Source organism: Chelon labrosus, assembly GCF_963514085.1.
Source record: "Chelon labrosus genome assembly, chromosome: 17".
In the NCBI taxonomy this organism is placed as follows: Eukaryota; Metazoa; Chordata; class Actinopteri; order Mugiliformes; family Mugilidae; genus Chelon; species Chelon labrosus.
In genome coordinates, this window is record NC_140350.1 from 777,100 (window position 1) to 799,945 (window position 22,846).

At 42.1% G+C, this 22,846-nt stretch overlaps 1 protein-coding gene across 4 annotated transcripts in view; it reads left to right on the plus strand.

The window, feature by feature from the left end:
* Positions 1-923: 923 nt before the first annotated feature.
* trpc6a (transient receptor potential cation channel, subfamily C, member 6a) overlaps positions 924-22,846 on the plus strand; it is a 40,145-nt gene continuing 18,222 nt past the window's right edge. For all 4 annotated transcript variants that reach the window (XR_014699555.1, XM_084565054.1, XM_084565055.1 and 1 more), the window contains exons 1-2: positions 924-1,222; positions 2,420-2,748. Coding sequence is in view for 3 of the 4 variants with exons in the window: in XM_084565054.1 (XP_084421180.1) it covers positions 1,083-1,222; positions 2,420-2,748 (469 nt within the window). In the remaining variant the exon portion in view is untranslated. The remainder of the gene's footprint in view (positions 1,223-2,419; positions 2,749-22,846) is intronic.

Below are 22,846 nucleotides of genomic sequence, written 5' to 3' on the forward strand. Positions count from 1 at the left end.
TATCCAGGTATTCGTCCCGTCAGTGTCCCCTAATAAGAGTGTGTATGTTTGGGCTGACAGTGTTTACATCCAGATCTGTTCTGAGGAGGAAGTCTTAACAAAAACTAACCCTGTTGACATTTGTCAGAGTTTACCCCGTTTCCCTCTACCATCCTCCCTGTGAAATGTGACACTGTACTCCATGAACCTTCCAAACTGACTAATCTTCACGAATCAGGCCCTTAAAAGGCAATTTTCACAGCCACAATCAAACATCAGAGACTCGACTTGATCAGATTTTTTCATACTGAGATGTCCGTGTGATGTAATGGTGTGTTTCATGTGAATTTCTATTCAAAACTCAACAAAAAATGGTCAACTTGAGGAGCAGTGAGAGAAACAAAGAATAAGAACACACTTTACCATCAGAAAAACTCAAATAAAAGCCACTTAAAAGTGGGTGCCAGTTATTAACACACATGCATACTGTGTATGTGTGTGTGTTAGTGTATACAAAGTTTTCCCACACTGGATGGGGATCAGTGGAGAGTGGGAGCACACAGGAAGCAAAGTCTGCTGGGAATATAAACCCTGAGGAATCTCATCTGCTGTTCATCAGACATCAGTCATTCCTGCACGCATGTACTTACACACTGACATTCTCAATGCTTATTCTAAACAGTGCTGTTTAAAATAACTCCAGCATTAAAACTTCTGGCATGACACAATATTTTGAGAGTATTCTGATTTTGTTATTCTCCTAGATTTTAACAACAAAATATTTAAAACATTAATGCAGAGCGTAATTCCTAAAATAAATATATATATAGACTTAGTTAAAACAACTGAGACAAAAATGGCCATCCATCACCACTAACCCTCTGTGTGTTCACTCACAATACTGAGCTGCCCTCCACATCTGTAAAGTTCAGTGCATCATGTAAATAAAAGTATACTAGAATCCAGAAGGATGCATTCTTTCTCAAGGAAACTAAAAAAACAGAGGGGCAGGGCAACAGAGGAAGAGAGGGAGCGAGAGACATGCCACAGACATTACTCGTTTACATGAAGCAGCAGACCCTCTATTGTTGATCACCTTCAGGATGAACCACAGACCGCTGGGAGTTCATGGCAGTAGCCGGCCTGGGGGTTGCAGTGACAGTCCCCGAGCCAGGAGCCGTGACAACCTGCTGATGTACGATGATTTTGGAGAAGAATACTGTTGCACTGGACGATGTCTTGGGTAAGTCTTTCATTTTCATCCCCTGCTCAGACAGATGTGTTTATGTTCTGTTGGTTCTGTTAAAATTATACATACATAGTATATAGCACTTACATAGCACTTTTACGGTCTTTTAGATATCTATCTGTTAAATTAATATCTTATGATATTTTCAAACAAAACCTGAGTTGTGATATTTCTCATTGCACAGGATGTTTCTAATGCTGATGAAGATACAAAGCATGCAAAATAAATTAAGAGTTGCAGTTATTCAAGTCAAAGCTACAATAACTTGTGTCTACTCATGATTTTTGAGATCTAAATGTGTACAAATCTGTTTACAACCAACAGTATACCCCAAAAATACAAAAATACAAGGTTTATTAGGTTTTACAATGTTCAAAATTAGGCTTCACTGAAAAATTCGGTTACAGTGTTTGAGCGTTTCGATTGCCATCCTTCAAATTTCAGAACTGTTTGACAACATCTGAATAATATCAGCCAGGTCCTTCAACAGCTGGAGTGAAAGTTTCCTCTATGTTTCAGCCAGCAAAGCTTTTCACTTCGTCAATACTGACATGTTTTCCTCCACGGCAGCCGATAATAGATCTATGGGATTTAGATCGACGCTATGGGCGAGCCAGAGTATAATTGTCTCCTGCAGACTAGTGTGCTTTTTATTTCAGTCATTTTCTGACTGACTTCTTTAAGTTGCATCCAAACTCCTTACTTCACTTCATGATTCCAGCCTTGTGGACTGTATTTCAAAGATTTCACTCCATACACCTGAATTGACTTAGATTTGTGTTTGTCTTCAAACTCTGACTGCTGTTTCTCGCCCGTTTTTCTTGTTTGTTTACTTCTCAAATGACATCAGATTTGTTTATGTTAATAAGAAATTTAGAGTTGTGTTAAAAGTGCCTTAAATACCAGTTCATTAAACATTTTATGAAAAACTTTTGGACAGGTGCTGTAAAGCTGTTGCTGTGTTACCAACACATTTGTACTTGAAGTGCAGTTTTGCACAAATTGAGCTGTGTAATATATATATGTATGTATGTGTGTGTGTGTATATATATGTATGTATGTATGTATGTATGTATGTGTGTGTGTGTATATATATGTATGTATGTATGTATGTATGTATATATATATATATATATATGTATGTATATGTATATATATGGTGTGTGTTTATCTCTCCCGACTCTCTGGCAGCCACAGCAGCTCTGAGAGGCAGCTCATGGCTCGTCTCACCGCTGTAAAACGACGCCAGGCTCTCCGTGGTCCAGCCTACATGTTCTCTGCTCCCACAGTCAGCCTGTCAGAGGTGGAGCAGCGCTTCCTGGAGGCAGCTGAATACGGCAACATACCGGAGGTGCGCCGCATGTTGCTCCATGTGCCCAACTTGAACGTCAATGCTGTTGACTACATGGGCCAAAATGCCCTGCAGCTGGCTGTGGCCAATGAGCATCTGGAGGTGACGGAGCTGCTGTTGGGGAGGGCAGACTTGGCAAGAGTGGGTGACGCCCTCCTTCTAGCCATCAGTAAGACGTGTACATTTGTGGATGGAAAAAAAATACATTTAAGACTCATGAACTCATAACGGCTGAAATTGCAGTTCTCAAAATAAGTCAAGACTTGCACAAATGTCAGACACGAATGTCCATCATTCTTGGAAACCTTGAGAGTCATGTAATGGTCAAGTTCATTTATCATTTATCTGCCGTGGAAGCCTGAACAAGTGTTGCAGCTGAGAGATCAAACAGAGTTAGCTAGTGGTAAGCCCCACCACAACCCAAAACTACACTGGCCAAGGGAGCTTAACGCACTCCAACTTGAGAAAACACGTGCACATACACAAAATACAAGGAAATTAAGAAAAGTTTTCATCCATTTGACAACAGGTGCTCTGCAAATACTCACAACATAACCAAAACAAAAATGTGCTGCAAAATCTCACAACACTAGCAAACACAAAAACATCTTTATCTGTAGCTATTTCATGTGTTTATGTACTGTATGCTTTAAGATTTTACAGCCATGAAAAAGAAATGTTCCTAGTGGGGAAGAAAAACGTAAGAAGAAGAAAAACGGTCAAAGGATAAAGGTAAGACATTTATTTGTGATGTGAGGTGAATGGGGGAGGTGTAACGGCAAGTTTTTCAAAAGCTAGGTTGTTATTTGTCAGGACATTTGTATGCTCATAAACCCAGCTTTAGTGATTTCTTCATGAAGTTTTCTAAAATAAAACAAACATGTCACATGTGAATGAACTGTTCTGTCCTGCCATGGGACTGACTAACTGACTGAAGTGAGTGACACCAGACCCGCTAATTGTTTTTTAAGTGACTAATAAATATTAGGCCTATTGTTGATTATTTTAGACTTCTGTGGCAGTAGATTATTTATCTCCGTTTTATTACTTTAACAAATACAATGTGTCAATAAATGCAGAAACCTCTTAAAAAACATTGTAATTGCGTGCATACTTTAAAGGGACACTATATATTACAATGTTTTTGTGTTAGTTCAGCATCACTGGAATTATAATATAGGAATATGCGGTTATTTTTTATTTTGTTTTTGCTTAGTAACCAAAGGAATTTTATCTTTGCAGGGGCAATTTTAAAATATTTTGGAACTCCTTGTATTGAAACAAACAACTTCCTGAACAGGATGCCTCAGGACCTCCTCCCAGGAAGACCCAGGACTTTCATATTCAGATTAGGCCAGATTTCCCATTTCCCAAAAAAATTATAGTAAAAGCTTTAATCATCAATATACAGCAGGTCTTGGTTTTCATTGTTGCAATAAATGCTGGTTCATTGTATGTTTATTCCAGGCTTTCAAAATTTTAAGTAAACATTTTTTAAAAACATTCAATATCTGTTTTATTATTAAGGTATAAAGGGTTGTTGTTGTTTTTGAAGTTGCCTTACTTACCTTAGTGGCTTAAGATGTTTAATATTAGACACACTTTTTCAAAGCTTTATGACGTTTGAAATTGTTGACGTTTGCTACTGGTGAGTGGAAATGAGCAGAAACAACAATTCCGTTATTGTTGCACTTCTTGGAGAGCATTTCTGTTTTTGCAGTGTGGTTGTATGGTGTTTGCTGGTGTAGTGAGTTTATGCTGCGTGTTTTTGCGGTTGCTGGTGTTGTGAGTTTCAGTCTATTTGCGCATTTTCTCAAGCTGCAGTGTGTTGAGCTCTCTCGGTCACTGCAATATGCATGTTTATACTGTTTATACTGTAGTCCAGTGACAGTGCCTGATAATGAATGAAACCTTCATCTGCCAAATGAATTAGAATGCTGTGACACAGTTAAACCTATCCTTTGGACACAGTATAGCTTAACTGAGTTAGTTTTTGTAGTCTGATGACAATGCTGACTTTGATTGTGTTACATCCCTAAGGGGGTGTAGCATAATTTAGGGACGAACACAGGAAAAGCAATGAAATTGAGTCTGGATGTAAAAAGAGTTTCTTTTTTCCTGTGTCACTCATTCATATGTTTTAATTTTCTGATTGTGCAGAGAGGGGAATCTCAGGTGCATGGTCGATTTAAATATAATTTGTGTATTTAAATGGGGGTAAGTACAGGGAGGGGAGGGGTTGGGTTCAACATGTGCACTTAATTCCACGTTGATTGGGATGTTCAAAGGAACATGTGCTTCTGGATCTGAGCGTGCGCCACGTTTCAGTAGGAAATCCATGCAAGTCTTTGTACATGAACATAAATGTTCCACAAGTAATTACTTGGATGAATGTCATGTTAGAAGAGATAACTCAGAGCTGGAAGTGGCAGAAAGGAATATGCAACAATATGCAAAGAAAAGTTTACCAATAAGTAAATGCCACCAGGTTAAGCCTGTGGATAAAGCAAGAGAGTTGAGGTTGAAGAGGGTTTGGACATGTGTGGAGGAGGGATGAGGGTTACACTGAAAGAAGGATGTTTTGGCAGTAAGACAGAACAGACAGGTGGAGGGATAAACACCTGGGCCCATATTCCTAAAGATTCTGAGAATCCTCTCAGAGAGCTCCTAACTTAGCCTAAAAATTCCTAGCTAGGAATCTTAGCTTAGGAGTGATTCCAGAAAATTCTTATCTCTATGAAGACTGTGTAATTATAAATAATACTTTACATAAAAATAAATAAATAGTAAGCTATATTTAAAATGTGTGATTAAACTCAGGCCCACTTGCACAGTATTCACATGCTGATAGTTCTATTTATTTGCTTCCATTCATTTACCATGCTGGTCATTTTTGCCCTTCATCCACTTGGTATTAACGAGGGTAAAATGGCTCAGCTTTCATCAATTTCTGTGATTGCCAACCGGCCGAGAAGAAGCAGTGTTGGTTGGTGTTCAAATCTTCCACAAACCAAACAGCAGCAGAGAAAAAATGAAGTAGGAAACCCAACTGGACAGAGGAACTGTGTTTGCTTCTGACCGAACTGGTCAATGGGAATAAAAGTGTTTTGAGACGTAGATTTGACCCCAAGTCATCACTGCTGCATTGTTGCATTTTTGCATTTTTTCCTGTTGCTAAATACCTCAGTGTTGTGATGACTTTCATTTCCGGTGATATTGCGATTGTAACAAGCTTGATTGTCATTCAGTGTTTGGAGAATGTCTCTCCTGTCTCTTCTTTCAGCCATTTTCTCCTCTGCTTAAGAAACTCCTAAGGCTCCTAAAAGTCTTCCTCCCTGCTCTTAACAGATCTCACCTTAGGAGCACTCTCAAGAGCTAAGATTCTTTAGGAATACCTTTTATCTTTGCTAGGATCTACTCTTAACTTTGAGAGGAAATTCTTAGAAAACATCATGATTCTAAGAATTTTCTTAGAATTTGGCCACTAGGAGCAACTCTTTGCGCTAAGAATCTTTAGGAATACGGGCCCAGGTGACAGAGGATTTCTCCCACTCCTTGCGTGTTTCTTGATTTGTTGCAGGTAGTTTTCAAATGTAAACACAAAATATAATTTAAGGAGCAGTTGAAGTGGCTGGCATCTTCTTGGAGATTAATTAGTCCATGTACATTGTATACAGGATAGGTCTTGCCATACAGGACAGCACAGCTGTTGACAAAGTACTTATGAGTTCATGAGCATATTGGAGATAGGCATTTCGAATCCTGTCATCTGACTCCAGCATTATCGACATGGCTACTGACGAGGACAAGAAATGCATGTACCCTTCAGATGACAGTTCAGTTTTCAATACCACAGGTCCTGGGACCAGGTTTCAGAAAAGTTCGTTTTAAGGCAATGCGTTTACAGGATTCGTTTGGACGATCTGCCAAAACGATGCAAAAAATCTGCGTTTAAACCTAAAAGCGTCTCCGTGTGGATGGCCCCTTAGACTTAGATAAACTTTATTCATCCACAAGGGAAATTGCTTGGTCATAGTAGCTTAGTTGCACATGAAAAATACTCTTAGTTACACTGAAAAATAAAGAACCACAGATAAAATAAAGATTAAATAAAAACATAATAAAATAAAAACAAGTAAAATAAAATCTAGTAAAATAAAATAAAAATAGTATAAGCAAAAATGTACAAATTAGCATACGAACAAATGTACAAGATAGAGTAACGGAAGAATATATATTATGTACACAGGAATGGTAGTAAGGTACAATAGTGTCCATTAACATGAATAGTTATCTGTTACAGAAAGGTGAGTTGTTGTACAGCTGGACTGAAAATGGTATGAATGAAGTCCTATAGCGTTCACTGGGGGAGCAGAGCTGGATCAGTCTGTTGGAGAATGAGCTTCGCTGCCCCTCGATTGTCTGGTGTAGTGGATGTGACGGATTGTCTGTGATGGAGAGCAGTTTGTCTAGTCTCCTCCTGTCCCTCACTGAGACAAACGTCTCCAACTCACTGCCAATGACATGACCAGCCTTTCGGATCAATTTGTCGATCCTTCTAATGTCCTTTTTGCTGGTGCTGCTCCCCCAACAAACCACAGCAAAGTACAGGGCACTCGCAACAACAGTCTGGTAGAAAATCTCCAGCAACTTGCTGCATACGTTGAAAGACCTAAGCTTCCTCAGGAAGTAGATTTTATGCTGTCCCTTCTTGTATACAGCATCACTGTTGTCCCTCCAGTCCAGTCTGCTGTTCATGTGGACTCGCAGGTATTTATAGTGGTCCACTACTTCCACCTCCAGGCCCTGGATGGTGTCCTCTTCCTCCTGAAGTCAATGACCAGCTCCTTGGTCTTGTCCACATTCAGGAGTAGGTGGTTTGCCTGGGACCACATTACAAAGTCTCCAATCAGTGTCCTGTACTCCACCTCCTCTCAATCTCTAATACACCCAACCACTGCAGAGTCATCAGAGAACTTCTGCAGGTGGCAGGACCCAGAGCTGTACTGGAAATCCGATGTGTAAAGAGTGAACAGAAATGGAGACAGGACAGTCCCCTGTGGTGCCCCCACATCACTGACAACAGTATCAGACAGGGAGCCCCCCAGCCGCATAAACTGGTGCCTGTCTGACAAGTAATCAGTAATCCAGGAAACAATGGAAGAGCTGACACCCATCCTGAGCAGCTTCTCACTCATCAGAAAGGACTGAATGTTGTTAAAAGCCCTGGAGAAATCAAAGAACATGATCCTCACAGAGCCCTTCCCATCATCCAGGTGAGAGTGAGCACGGTGCAGCAGGTAGATGACAGCATCATCCACACCAACATGAGGCTGATACGCAAACTGAAGAGGGTCCAAGACAGGGGTCACCAGGGGTCTCAGCTGAGCCAGGACGAGTCTCTCCAGGACCTTCATGACATGTGACGTCAGTGCCATCGGTCTGAAGTCGTTGAGGCCAGATGGGATTGCACAGGTATCCTTTCCAGCTTCCGACTCAGGTTGAAGATGAAGTGCAGGATGCAAGACAGCTGTGAAGCGCAAGTCCTCAGGACACGGGGGGTTGACACGATCAGGGCCTGCTGTCTTGCCTTGCTTGACTCTCTCCAGCTGTCTTCTCACCTGGCCAGGCGTCACAGCCATAGGGCTGGTCTTCTCAGTGGGGGTGGGAGTTGGGGGGAGAGCAGAGGCAGGAAAGGGTCGGTGGTGAGTTGTTGATTGGCCATCTTGGGGGGTGTAAGGACTGGAGTGGCCCCACCACTGGTGGAGGGCCAGCAGGGGGTCCAGCGCTTAATCTATTGAAAAAGACATTAAGCTCGTTGGCTCTGTCTGGGCCGCCGTCCTGGTGCTTGGCTTTGATCCTTCCACACGTCCCGGGTGTTGTTCTGCTGGAGATTGGCCTCCAGCTTCCTCCTGTTGCTGTCCTTACGTTTCCTCAACTGGACCTTGAGTTGCCACTGTATCTTCTTCAACCCGTCCTTATTTCCAGATCTGAAGGCCTGCTTCTTCTTGTTCAGCAGATCCTCCAGCTGGCTGGTGATCCAGGGCTTGTTGTTAGGACAACAGTGGACAGTCCTTGTAGGCATTACTGTATCCTCACAGAAGTTTATGTAGTCCGTGATGCAGTCCCGCCACGCTGTCTATGTCATTCCCGTGGGGCTGGCAGAGCATGTCCCAGTTCGTGGTTTCAAACCTCCTCACTCCACCTCTTAACTGTCCTTGTGGAGACAAGGTGTCTCTTCACTGCAGGAACATACTCAGGTGTTAACAACATCAAGTTGTGATCAGATCGTCGCAGTGGGGGCAGGGCAGTGGCACTGTATGCATCCTTTGAATTAGCATACAGTAGGTCCAGGGTTCTATTTTCCCGGGTCACACAATGAACAAAACTGGTGGAAAGAGGGTGAGTGTCCAAGGTGATATGACTAAAATCCCCAGAAATGACAACAACTGTTGCCTGGCAACAGTGGCGTGGATAGTGTCACACGGTGCTGCCTTGTCTGCTGAGGGAGGGATGTAAACTGCCACAAAGATGACAGACGTGAATTCCCTCTGTAAATAATATGGACACATTCCTACAGCTAAAAGTTCAATATCTGGTGTACAGACACGCTCCTTCACAGTTATATAAGCGGGGTTGCACCATCTCTCATTCACACAAACAGCAATCCCGCCGCCATTCTTCTTACCGCTCAGGACCGTGTCTTTATCCACCCGTAGAGTCTTGAGGCCGGGTATAGGCGCACTGTGGTCAGGGAAGTCCGCGTGCAGCCAGGTCTCCGTAAAACACAAAATACTGCTCACGGCGTACTCTGGGTTCTGACAAGTACACACAGTTCGTCCATCTTATTTACCAGAGACCTCACGTTCCCCACAAGGATAGATGGCCCCGCTGGTTTTAATTTCTGTCTCCGCTCTTTCACTTTCGCTCCAGCACAGCATCCCCGGCGCTTCTTCCTAACTTCCTCAGGAATCTCAGGCCTCGCTCCAGACAGCACAGTGGGTATGGACAACGCTAGCAGTTGCTTGAATGGACAGCCACTCTGCTGAGCACTACTGCTCAACACGGAAAGTCCAGAAAAAACAAAAAAAAGCAGCTTAAAAAGACAAAAATGGCCAAAAGAATGGTGATTGATTTTTGGCATAGAAATCAAGGATAAGTTAGGAAAAAAAAGATCGAAGGAACACACAAGAATAACTTAAAAAGTTAAGAATCACGGAGCTACTGGTGACCTGGTGCGAACTGACTTTCAGATCTCCTCAAGTGGAATTGGCTTACTTTGTCCACTAAACATTGCTGCAATAAAGGGATCAAAATGGCCACACTTCACCAGTATTGGCCAGAATTGGACTCTACTACTGCCATCGATGTTTACAGTGAGGTGTACATCATTAGTGTCCATCTGATTCAAGTAACGATAGATCCCCTTTTCTATGCCATAATACTTGTAGTGCCCCCCATATTTAGGCTCTGTTGTGTTTTGTTGTGGGGGGGGGGGGGGGGGGGGGGGGGGGAGAGAGGTTTGAGGTTTTAAAACACTATTCAGGAGGAATTAGTTCAGTTTCAAAAAAAAAGATTACACCAAATAACAGTTGGTTTAAAATAAATCAAAGCAACACTTCTGCAAATGTGATTTTTTTTTCAACTCATTCACAGTAAAAAATTTTCCTTCAAAATCCCACACCTTGAAAAAGCACTCTAAATCCTCCATTTTCACATAGTAGTTGAACTCTACCTGCACACATGCTTTAACTAAACTCCTAAAAAGCAATAAGCAATCATAATTCTGCCCTCTGTCCATCTTCACTTTTCTACTTAAATAAATTGCCAACTTTGCTTGGCCAAAGAAAAAATTAAGCAGTCGACCTTTCTTCTTCTTCTTCTTTTCATAATGGAAACCAAAAATTAACATCTGTTCAGTAAAAGACTCTCTGAACAGTACTAATAAAGTGCTCAGTGTTCTAAATAAGGACACTAATCTGGCACATTTTACAAAACAATGAAAAATAGTCTCTCTTACAAAACAAAAAGGACACTCATCAGAAACTGCAGGATTTATCACAGCAACAAAAGCATTCACTGCCACAATACCATGTAAAATGCGCCATTGTAGGTCACCAACGTTCTTGGTTAATGGTGGTTTGTAAAGCAAGCTCCATACAGGTTTAACATGAGACGAAACTTTTAAATGATCCCTCCAAGGCATGTCTGTTCTGCTTTTTAATTTGTCTTTGTTTAAGGACTTGACAGACTCCTGGTAGATTGCTTTCCCATTCACAGAGTCCAGTGACAACCTTACCTTCTTGCCAGCTTCCAGCAGAAACCCCATATTATCACAGCCTGTAAGATGTGACCTAATGCACAACCTGGGGAAAATGTCGGTCTCATCAGGTGTTAAATGTCCATTAAGCCATCCTGTTAGCAACTCTCTATCCTCCTCTGGTACTTCTTTCTTGAATTTGTCCAGGATTAGTCCCATCACTCGAACAGATCGAATGTCCAGTCTTCTTGCCAGGGCAATGGCATTATCCATGTTAGCTCCTGTTATTTCAAACAAATGCTGGACAGTAGTTATGCCTTTGCTGATTAAAGTCCTGGACATCGATGGTGTCTGTTCCAAAAAAGTACCTAAACGAGCACCTTTGAGAATCGGCTCCTTTAGCAGCCAGTACAGTGAATCACTTAAACCCAATCTACCAAATTCCATCAAACACCATGTTTTTACCACACCAACATAAAAGGGTGACAAACAATTCAATTTGAAACAATGTTTTTCCAAATCCCAAATTACTCACCCTTCCAAAAATAAATTCTGCTACTTGCCTCCAAGGTAGCTTTTCTGGACCGTACAGGAAGCTTTGTGCAAACTGAAGCCTAAAAGCCGCCTTCCTGCTTTCCAGATGAACCAATCCCTGCCCCCCTCTCTCCTTTGGCAAATATAAGACATCCTGTGGTATCCAGTGTAACCTATCCCAAAAAAAGTTCACATACTGTAATTTCATTAACACATTCACTGGAGGTTCTAAAACAGCTAGGCGGTCCCACAAGGTAGAAGCCACCAGATTGTTAATTATGAGTGTTTGCCCTCTATAGGACATTCTGGGTAAAAGCCATTGCCAATTCTTTAGTCTCCCCTCCATTTTTTCCACCACTCCCTCCCAATTTTTCATAATTTTTAATAATTTCATAATTCCTCCCCCATTTAATTCCACTGGGTAGCCTTGGCTCATCTCCTTGACATTTACCAGCTAGCAAAGCTGTACTCTTATCCCAATTTACTTTTGAAGCGGAAATTTTTCCAAAAGACTCAGATATATTGATCAACTTTTTAACATCATTATCATCTTTTACAGCTATCATAACATCATCTGCATAAGCAGAGAGGTGGAAAGGTATAAAATTATCTCTCAATTGTACTCTCTGTAACTCTCTTCTAATCATACATAACATGGGTTCAATAGCTAAAGCATAAAGCATGCCCGACATTGCACATCCTTGCCAAATACCCCTCTTAATACCAAAAGGAACACTCAAACCACCATTAACCTTCAGTACACTTTCAATGTCAGAATAAAGAGTCTTAATCATGGCGACAAACCCTGGGGAGAAACCAAAAGCTTCAAAGGTAGTCCATAGATATTGGTGCTCCACCCGATCAAATGCCTTTTCTTGGTCGAGAGAAATCAGACTAAACTTTGAGTCCAATGAACTAGAGACTTCCAAATAATCTCGAATTAGGGAAATATTATCCCGAATTGATCTGCCAGGGATGCAATATGACTGGTCAACCTCTGTAATATGCCCCACCACATTTTGTAACCGCTTTGCCAACACCTTTGAGAAGATTTCACAATCAGCACACAACAGACTCACTGGCCTCCAGTTTTTCATCTCGCACAAGTCCCCTTTTTTGGGTAACAGAGTGAGGACTGCTCTCCGACAGCTAAGAGGTAGTTTTCCTGTAGACAAGCTGACATTTATGACCTCTAGCAGATCCTCCCCTAGTGTGGACCAGAAGGTCTTGTAAAAGTCCACCGGAAGGCCATCCATTCCTGGAGCTTTCCCATTCTGCATGTTCATTAGCGCCTCCTACAGTTCTTGCAGTTTCAGAGGGCGCTCTAAGTCTGCATTGTCCTGTGCTGATACCTGTGGCAAATTACTGAAAAACTGTTCCGAAAACAGCAAGTTCTCTCTGAACTCGCTTTTATAGAGCTCAGAAAAGAAATCCACCGCTCTTTTCCGAATCTGACAAGACTCTGTAAGATCTTTTCCATCAGCTGATCAAATACAGTGAATGAGTCGGTTCTGACAATTTTTTTCTCCAGATTGAAGAAAAATTTAGATGCGGCATTCATCTCAGCAAAATTCTGAAAGCGCGATCGGACCAGGGCCCCCTGCGCTCTAACCCCAAGCAGATCTGCTGAAGCAGCTTGTTTTGCTTTGAGAACCTGAAAATGGCCTCAATCTCCTGTGGACCCACTTAAATGTTGGAGCTCCACTATATCAATCTCCAGATCTTTGATTGATTTATTGATCTCTTTAGTGACATTGAAACTGTACTGAGTACAAAACTGTTGAATCAGTATCTTTCCCACATCCCACCATTGCTGTAAAGACTGAAACTGTGATTTTCTAGATCTCCACCGTTTCCAGAAAAAGAAAAAAACACCTCCTAAAATGTCCATCATTTAGCAACACAGTGTTAAAATGCCAGTATGCACTTTTAGGTTTCACATTGTTGATAAAAACATTTCCTATTAACAAACAGTGATCAGAAAATCCTACTGGACACATGTTCAAAACAATAAAATCTATCCAGCCTTGCTAATGAGATAAAATTATCTCTAGCATGAGCCCATGAGTATTGTGCATCATTTGCATGTTTAGAGCGCCACACATCTGCCAATTCATAGGTATCAATGATGTGTTTCAAAATCTTTCTTGACTGAGGATTAGGTTTTAAATGATTCCTGTCCAAATTATCAACAGTACAGTTAAAATCTCCTCCTACAACTAGAAAGTCTGTAGAAGCACATTGTGAAAGGGTGCTTGCAAGTTTTTCTAAAAAACTACATCTTTCACCAGGAAGCACTGGTGCATATACATTTAACAAGGTTGCTGTAGCTTTTTCATATCTAGCAGTTACTTTAAGTAACCTCCCTTTTACAACCTCCTCAACGTCAAAAGATACTGGCAAAAATGTTTTTGAGAAAAGCACCGATACTCCTGCACTCACTGTGCTCTTATGACTCAAAACAATATTTCCATCCCATTTTCTCTTCCACTCAACTTCATTGTCTACTGTGGGTTTCCTGAGCAAAGGCGATGTCAATACACTTTGTTTTTAGAAGTTCATAGTACATAGTTCTTTTTTTAACATCTCTTGCACCATTAAGACTGAGGGAAGAAATTCTGAAACTACTCATGGCCAAGCATATGGAGATCAGAAGGGGGAAAAAGGTGTGACATAGTTGTTCCTTATTTATTCTATTCATCGTTTATTAATTTGTGCCTTCACCTTCTGCACCCACTTCCTGAGGCGAAAAACCTCTGGGTCCTTCAGACCATCAGCACCTCTCTGTCTCATCAGCCACTTAGCTGAATCTACAAAAAGTGAACTATTTGGAAAAAAAATGTTCACCCAGACCTCCCTTTTCCCTTTAGTTATTTCCAGAAAACTGCGAATCTGCTCAAGACTACAGCCATTGGTTTTCTGACCATCAGGTAAGGATGAGTCAGAGAGCTCCTGTTCACTGTCAGAGTCAGAGGAAATACGTTGTTGCACCTTTTCCTTTAATGACATTTTGTTTGGTCATGCCTCTTTAAACTCCCTTCTCGATTTTCTTTTCATGACTGGCACTTTAAATATGGACTCATCGTCTCTCACACTATTTTCCTCATCAGTGATTAGTTCATCAATGTTCATTTCTTCCTGTTCTCCTTCCCCTTCAACACTGGTCTGACTCTGCTGTCCAACCCCTGCAGCAGAGGTGGAGGCACTCTCCCCATCCTGTTGTACATCAGTAGGCTCCATGGCTGCTGCCTCCCCCTGCAGCCCGAGTCTCACCCTCCACACTCTGAGCAGCCTCGGCTTCTAGCTCCCGAGCCCTCTCTGGGCAGCTGCGCACCAAGTGCCCCTCCTGCCCACACCCAAAACACTTCATCGCCTCAGTTGTAGCAAAAGTTGTATAATCAAAGCCTTCAACTTTAAATCGCATTGCAATATTAAAGTTCTTCATTGTCATTTTTTAGAATCATGTAGACCTGCCTCCTAAAAGAAACTACATGCTTCAACTTGGCTTGGCAGCCTGATGGAAGCATCTTCATTGCAGACACAATCTGCCCATGACAAAATAGCTCCTTAATCAGCACCTCATCACTGACTGCATTTACATGGTCTTTAGTATCCCGATTTTGAGGCTTATCCCGGCTTTGAGCATATCCGGGATATGGTGTTTACATGGAACACAGAGAAACCCGGTTATTCATATCCCCGTATACATGATAAATACCAGTAACCCGTTTTCCGATCACTGCATCCTATCTGCGCATGCGTGTTTTACGTATTTTTCAATGTTTTCCAACGCGACCTAACTTGTTCAACGGAGCGAGGTGGAAAACCAGCGTCACGTAGCTTTTCCGCAACAGATTTGAATACATCAGCATTTCGGTGTTTTCTGCCATTTAAACACATCGTTATGTTTGGTTCTTTCATTACTTTAAGGGAAAATTCTGTCTCTTTGTCGCTCCAAAAGTGAGAAGTTGTCATTGCCGCCATGTTGTTTGTATATCTAGTGCGTCACTTGGCGTCACTCGCGCCTGTGCAGACAGTGGGCAGCCGTCACAAATCGGGATAAGGTGTATACATGCTCCAGTATCCCGGCTTCTATCGGAGTACTCCAGGTAGCAAAATCGGGTTTCTTGAAATCGGGAAATGGGCATATCCCGATTTCTGAATTCGGGATATGGTGTTTACATGGACAAACACAAAAACGGGATACTTCAAAAATCCGATCAAAACCGGGATACTAAAGACCATGTAAACATGGTCACTAATAAATGGCAGCAAATTTGACAGGATAATTTTTTTTTTGCAGGCCGCTTTCAGGCTCTCACATCCAACCACTCCTCCTACCGCTAAACTACATGCGCAAAAAACTGGCTGTCTCGGTACAGCGCACCTATCAGCACACTACCCCCCGTGAAAACCCGACAGTGCTTAAGACAACTGTGTACAGAAAGAGAAACTGTGAGAAAACACCAGTGAATATACGAAAAAACAACCAAACCTTCCAGATAACTTTCAGACTCACTCGCTACCACACTACACTCTCGCAAAACGCCACACACACACACGCAAAACGCCACACACACACACACACACACACACACACACACACACACACACACACACACACACACACACACACACACACACACACACACACACACACACACACACACACACACACACACACACACACACACAGAGAGAGATTTTTTGATTTTTAAGCACACTTTATTATACAACAAATAAGAGCACCACTAACAAATCAGCTCTAGAAATCAAAACAAAACCACAAAACATCAATTCAAAAAACAAGCAAAGGAAAGATCATCATTTTTCACAGAGCATAGAGCACCAGCAAAGCACCATCTTTTCACAAGAGACTCAGTATCTCTTGTTAACCTATAAAAATGAAAATCAACAAGAATTCTAGACTTGACTAAGTTCTTGAAGATAGCTATTGCATCATCTCCCATGTTCCGCTGAACCTTGTTTTTCCTGCTGATGTAGATTGCCAGCTTGGCCTGACCAACAATGAAATTAATAAGCTCACATTCTGCTCTGTGCTTCTGATTATAGAAAAAACCCAGTATAAAACCTTGTCTTGAGAAACCTATTCCAAAAGAAAAAAACAAAAGACTTAGTAGACAAAACAAAGAACGCAGCCTACCACACTCCATAAAACAATGAAAAAGTGTCTCCCTTTCTGTGCAAAAAGGACATATGTCGCTTATAGCTGGATTTATTGCAGACACTATGGCATTCACAGCAACGGCCCCATGCAAGATCCTCCATTGAAGATCGCCTGTTCTCTTTGACAATGGAGACTTGTAAAAAACTCTCCACACAGGCTTAGTTCTATCATCAATGCAGAACTTGTCTCTCCACACCGTATCCGTTCTACCAGTCAGAGTAGTCTTGTTAGACACCGTGACCAGGTTTTTATACAGCACCTTCCCAGTAACTGTATGTAAAGGCGGCCCCTATAAGATAACTGAGGGAGCAACCACTTCCATTTCCCCAAACGACATTTAACCTTTTCCAAAACCCCATCCCAGTTCTTTTGAACAAAGGTATCATCACCCAGGTACACACCCAGATATTTGAACCCTTCCTTTTTCCAAATCAACCCACCTGGCAAACCAGTACACCTTTTTTTCACCTCCCCAACCCAAATGGCTTCACTCTTCCCCCAGTTCACTTTGGCAGATGACAGCAGGTTAAAATCATTCACAGTAGTTTCCAACACATTAATATCATCACTTCCATTAACAAAGACAGTTACATCATCAGCATAAGCAGACAAAAAGAAACGGTCAGCACAGAAAGGTAAAGAGACACCCCTCAGATCAGAACGCAGCTTATGTAGCAGGGGTTCAATTGCAATGGAGTACAGCATGCCTGACATGGGGCACCCCTGCCTGACCCCTCTCTTTACCTTGAAAGGTGCGCTCAGGCTCCCATTAATTTTCAAAATACTTTCAATGTCACAGTAAATAGCCCTGACCATTGCTGTAAGTACAGGGCTAAAACCAAAGGACTCTAAAGTGGACCACAAGTATTCATGTTCAACACGGTCAAAGGCTTTCTGCTGATCAAAAGAGATCAACCCCACATTAATCCCCAAGTTTTTTGAAACAGCCATCAGGTCTCTGACTACAGTTATGTTGTCAAAAATGGAGCGGCCAGGTATACAATAGGACTGATCTGAATGCACTACATGACCAATTACTTCCTTCAGCCTTTTAGCCAGAGCCTTGGATAATATCTTCATGTCGGAACATAACAAGGAGACAGGGCGCCAGTTGCCTATTTCTTGTAGGTTACCCTTCTTAGGCAATAATGTAATAACCGCCCGGCGACAGCTAAGCGGAAGGCAACCTTCCCTCAAGCTCTCATGGAGCACTGCAAGGAGATCCCTCCCAATACTTGTCCAGAACACCTTATAAAATTCAATCGGTAACCCGTCAATACCGGGAGCCTTGCCGTTCTGCATGCTCATGAGAGCCTGATTAAGTTCATCAAGCGTTAACACTTTGTCTGTCACCTCGTGACACTCGTCAGGCACTCTGGGCAGGCCATCAAAAAAAACAGTGGGTGAGAAACCAACAGATCCCAATTCATAAAAAGATCTTGCATGATTGCGTATCTGAGCAGGCTCAGACAGCTCCTGACCCGTGTCAGACTTTAAGGTGTGCATTATCCTGCTCTGACCATTTTTTCTCTCCAAATTGAAAAAAATCTTGGTTGGAGCATCCAGCAGGGCAACACTCTGAAAACGGGAGCGGACTAACGCCCCTTGTGCCCTGACACCAAGTAGTTCAGTTAGCATGCCCTTTTTCTCATCTAGGAGTTTCAAATAGTCATCAGTCCTTGTGTGTGTTACTGACCCTTGTAACCCTAAGATGTCATTTTCCAATACTCTTAAAGAGGAGACGATTGTCTTAGTGACACTAAACGTGTACTATTGACAGAACATTCTGATTTGGACCTTGCCATAATCCCACCAACTCCGCAAAGAGGAAAACGCATCCCTTTGCTTCCGAAAAGTCTCCCAAAAGAAAATAAAGGTCTCTTTGAAGTGCTGATCCTCAAGTAGTGAGGTGTTAAAACACCAGTACGCACTCCTAGGCCTAAAAGCCTTCACACACACACACTACAAAACACAGCACAGTGATCAGAAAAACCAGCTGGCAGAATATAACATGTCTTTACAGTGTTGAGATGATGCTTCAGAGTGTAAATCCTATCCAACCCTGACCCCTTGATGCATGGTTCTCCATGCGTCACATAGATCATGAGAATTGATAAGTTGGATCACTGCAGTCTGGGAGGGAACATGAGGCTCTGGGTGATTCCTATCCACCTTGTCATTCACCGTGCAGTTAAATTCCCCCCCTACAAAAAGACGACACTCTGAATCCAGACCATGTAACACCTCATTTAGTCTATTAAAAAAAAAGTCTTTCAGCCCGATTTGTAGGAGCATAAACATTTAAAAAATACAAGGCGTAGCCTTCAAAGACTGCTTTGACTATCAGAAGTCTCCCATCTACTAAATCCTGTACATGACAGGAGAGAGGGAGAAAATCCCTAGAAAACAAAATTGCCACACCGCCACTAATGGAGGACCTGTGGCTAAAGAAAATCTGACCATTCCATTCCTTCCTCCAGTCAACTTCATTCATTTTATCACTATGCGTTTCCTGGGCCATCATGACATTTACCTGTTTCAAATTAATAAAATCTATTAAAGTCAATCTTTTCATTTTGTCTCTGGCACCATTTAAATTGAGAGTGCCAATGGTTAGTGTATTAACAGTCATTAAAATGCCATTGGTGACGATGACTGCCGGACCCTAATTTTTTTCCTGAGTTTAGTCAGAAATTTTCGGAGACGTGCGGCCTCCTTCCCAGTAAAAGCATGCTCTCTAAGCAAGTACAAAACATCATTAATAAATTGAGGACGGTCAGGAAAGTAATGCTCAACTTCAACATTACGCTGCCCTTTTGTATCGGTTAAAAAGCGGCTTATATCCTCTGCTTTGTATTGCACCGACAGTTCAGGAGAAATAAAGTCTCCCTGCGAAGAATCAGACACATCGGAACAGACAGATTCGTCATCGCTATCAATGTCTGCAACTGCATCACCTTTCTTAGCCTTAGACACTGTGCCACTTGCATTTTCATCCACTTTCCTTTTGAAAGGGATCTTAAAATCTCCACTCATCGCAATGTCTTGAACAGGATCTGAGGAACGTGCGCCCGTAACTTCGGCACCTGCGTCCTCCGTGCATCTGTCCAGCGCTGTCCTACCGGCAGTTTTTGGCCCACTCAAAGCAGCCAACTCTTTCGTGATCATTTCACTTACTGTAACAGTCACCACCTCCGGCTCAACTCTAGAAGAACCACCAACTACGACTTCACTGTCATCTGCAATCAGATTAATCAGCTCTACCTCCGAACTGCCAGTATCATTATCGGCTTTTCCTCCCGCTGCGTCACGCACAGGTGCGCTGGCCCCGGTGGAAGAAGACGCGGTCACAGGACAGTCCACAATCGGTTTAGCCGCCGTTGGTGGCTGACCCGCGTTGTTACCCTTTTGAGGGCAGTTGCGGACAACATGGCCCATCAGACCACAGTTAAAGCACTTTAACACACAATCAGACGTAGCAAACACCGTATAATCAAAACCCCCAATACAGAGTTTCATTGTCACGCTGAGCTCTTCATCAGGATTATGCAGCACCATATACACCTGCCTCCTAAAGGAAACAACCTGTTTCAGCAGCGGTGATTTACACCCCAGAGGAATCATTTTTATGGATGAGACCAGCCGACCATACACCCCTAACATCCCTTCAAGCACACTATCTTTAATAAATGGTGGAACATTAGAGATGATAATTTTCTTTGCGGGAGAACCAAGCGGGAGCACAACTATATGTTCGTTGTGAAGAGTAATGCCAGTTGCAATTACCTCCCTAGCTTTCTCAACCGTACCAATAAAAGCCACAACCGCGCCATTCATGCGCGAGGCTGATTTAACATTCTCATGACCCACCACATCACCAATCGCAAGACTACAATCTTCTACACTTGCGGAACCCTGAATTTTCACACCATGCTGTCTCGTCGGAGTTTCAAACTCCATTCTTCCCACAGAAGCCACGCTGCCAGCCGGAGCCGGTGGCTGACTCCGCGGGAGGGCAAACTAAGAGAAATAAACGCAACGGCAACAGTGTCTGTAGAGTAACCAAAAGCAAAAAAAACAATCTACCAACAAACGGATAAACAACATACAAAAGATAGAAAGTTTGAAAACAGGCCAAAGAGGCCGCTTCACTCACACTCACAGGTCACTCCAGCACTCACTCCGCACATGCGCAAACGAGAGAGAGAGTCTGTTGAGGCTGGTACTCAAAACAGGACTCCGAAGCAGAGACGGTTTCTCAAAAAATGCAAAGGAGAGATCAAGAAAACAAAACTAACAACTCAAAACCACTCCAAATAGGAGGCAGACTTCACACGTCGGTGGTAAATAACAAACAGAGTTCGAGGTTCGCAAACAAAAACAATCACTCACGAGGAGGCAAAAAGGAATCAATAAACAATATCGATGAACAGACTTAGCTGTGGCTTTGACTAGATTTCCGGCTGGGGTGCACAATAGGACAAAACACTCTGGCACAAGACAAGGGAAGACGCAGACCATATATACACGAGGCTAATGGGAAACAGGTGGAAACAGTCAGGAATCAGGGAGGACAATAAGACCAGTGACACACGAGGGAAGGGCAAGTGACCTGAAACGAGTGGAGAGTTACCTTTCAAAATAAAACAGGAAGTCACGAGACAACAGAAACAAGACATAAACTCACTGCAGCGTGACAGAGAGAGAGCCAGAGAGAGAAATACAGCCCCTGTCTGGCACATAACACTAGATGACAAGGCAACACGTAAATAAACAACATGACTTTAATTAAAGGTTTCTTATGTACAATTTTTTGTAATCCAACAAATCCTTGTGAGGACATGCTTGAAAAACAATTAGTTGTAATCTCTGACATTATAATTTCCGGACCAGGAAAGCAAAAATCAGATCACAAAACAGACATTAGATCAGCTTTACTCTCAAGGAAATTAAAAATCTAAACTGCAAGAGCTTATTTTTAATTGTTTGTACGGTGGCCGAGTGAGCTCAACGCAACTTAAGAAAACACGTGCAAATAGACTCACAACACCAGCAAACACAAAAACGCTCTGCAAGTACACGAACGCTCTGCAAATACAGCAATGCGCTGAAAATACAAAAAAAGGTGCTGCAAGTACAGAAACGCGATGCAAGTACAGAAACGCAATGCAAATACAGAAATGCGCTGTAAACATATAGGCGCTGCAAACTCAAAAACTCACACAACGGAAATATTTCCAGAGGACCCTAAAAAGCGATGGACCTTGTTTGCTCAAAACTGTGGATTGCTCAAAACAAACCCATCTGCTAGCAGCCGGCTAACTTGCTCCTGGTATGATGCTAGTACCATCTCATGTTACTTGAGGTAAGTTAACCTAAGCTATAGCACACTCTATATGATAATTTGCTTGATTGAAATTATACTACACAAATTCGTTTAACGTTTTAAAAAAAATTGTATTGTCTTAACTTGTGTTCAATTTAAACAGTTGCATAGCTTTGGCTAGTTCTCTGCATATACATTATATTTGAAAAATGTCACCTGTATTTAGGGGTATTGATTTTGTTGCGATTTTTATTTTTCTTCTTCGCCTTTGTTTTCAGCATAGCTAAAGTGTCTGCCCAGGACAAACTGCAAGGGCGAAAGGGACAAACCTGGTAACTTGGTAGAAGTCCTGCGATTTCACTTTGCCAAGGTGTCAATACACATGCCTACGGCTAGGTGGCGCTATTATAAGCCAATTTACGTTTTGGCTCATATCTCGAGAACCGTGTGCCCTAGAAACAAAATTCTTTCTCCCTCTGATTCCTTATGTAGCCCTGGTTCTAATGGACTAGGCCACGCCCATTTCCACCTCAAAGCAAAATCAATTCCTCCTCATCTGTTCATCCAATTCTCACCAAGCTTGTCATGTATCATTTATGGACAACGATAATGAAAATTCTTCAAAAGAACTTTAGCAGCGTTACTGATTACAAAGTTAATGGCTAATTAATTTTTATGGTGTGGTGCAGTATAACTCAAAAGCTAATATTTTGTGAAGTACATACCCAAACTTAATCAAACTTCATATCATTGATAATAACATGATTCTGTACAAGCGCCCCAACTTTTGTGACCCGTGGTCTCTAAGGGATACTGCAAAATCAACATTTCAATATCTCAAAAACTGCAATAGACAACTTCATGAAATTTGGCATACAAGATCTGTAAAATATTGTGTAGATGCCCATCAAGTTGCATGACATTACGTCTATGGGGGCGCTACAGGCGACACGGAAACT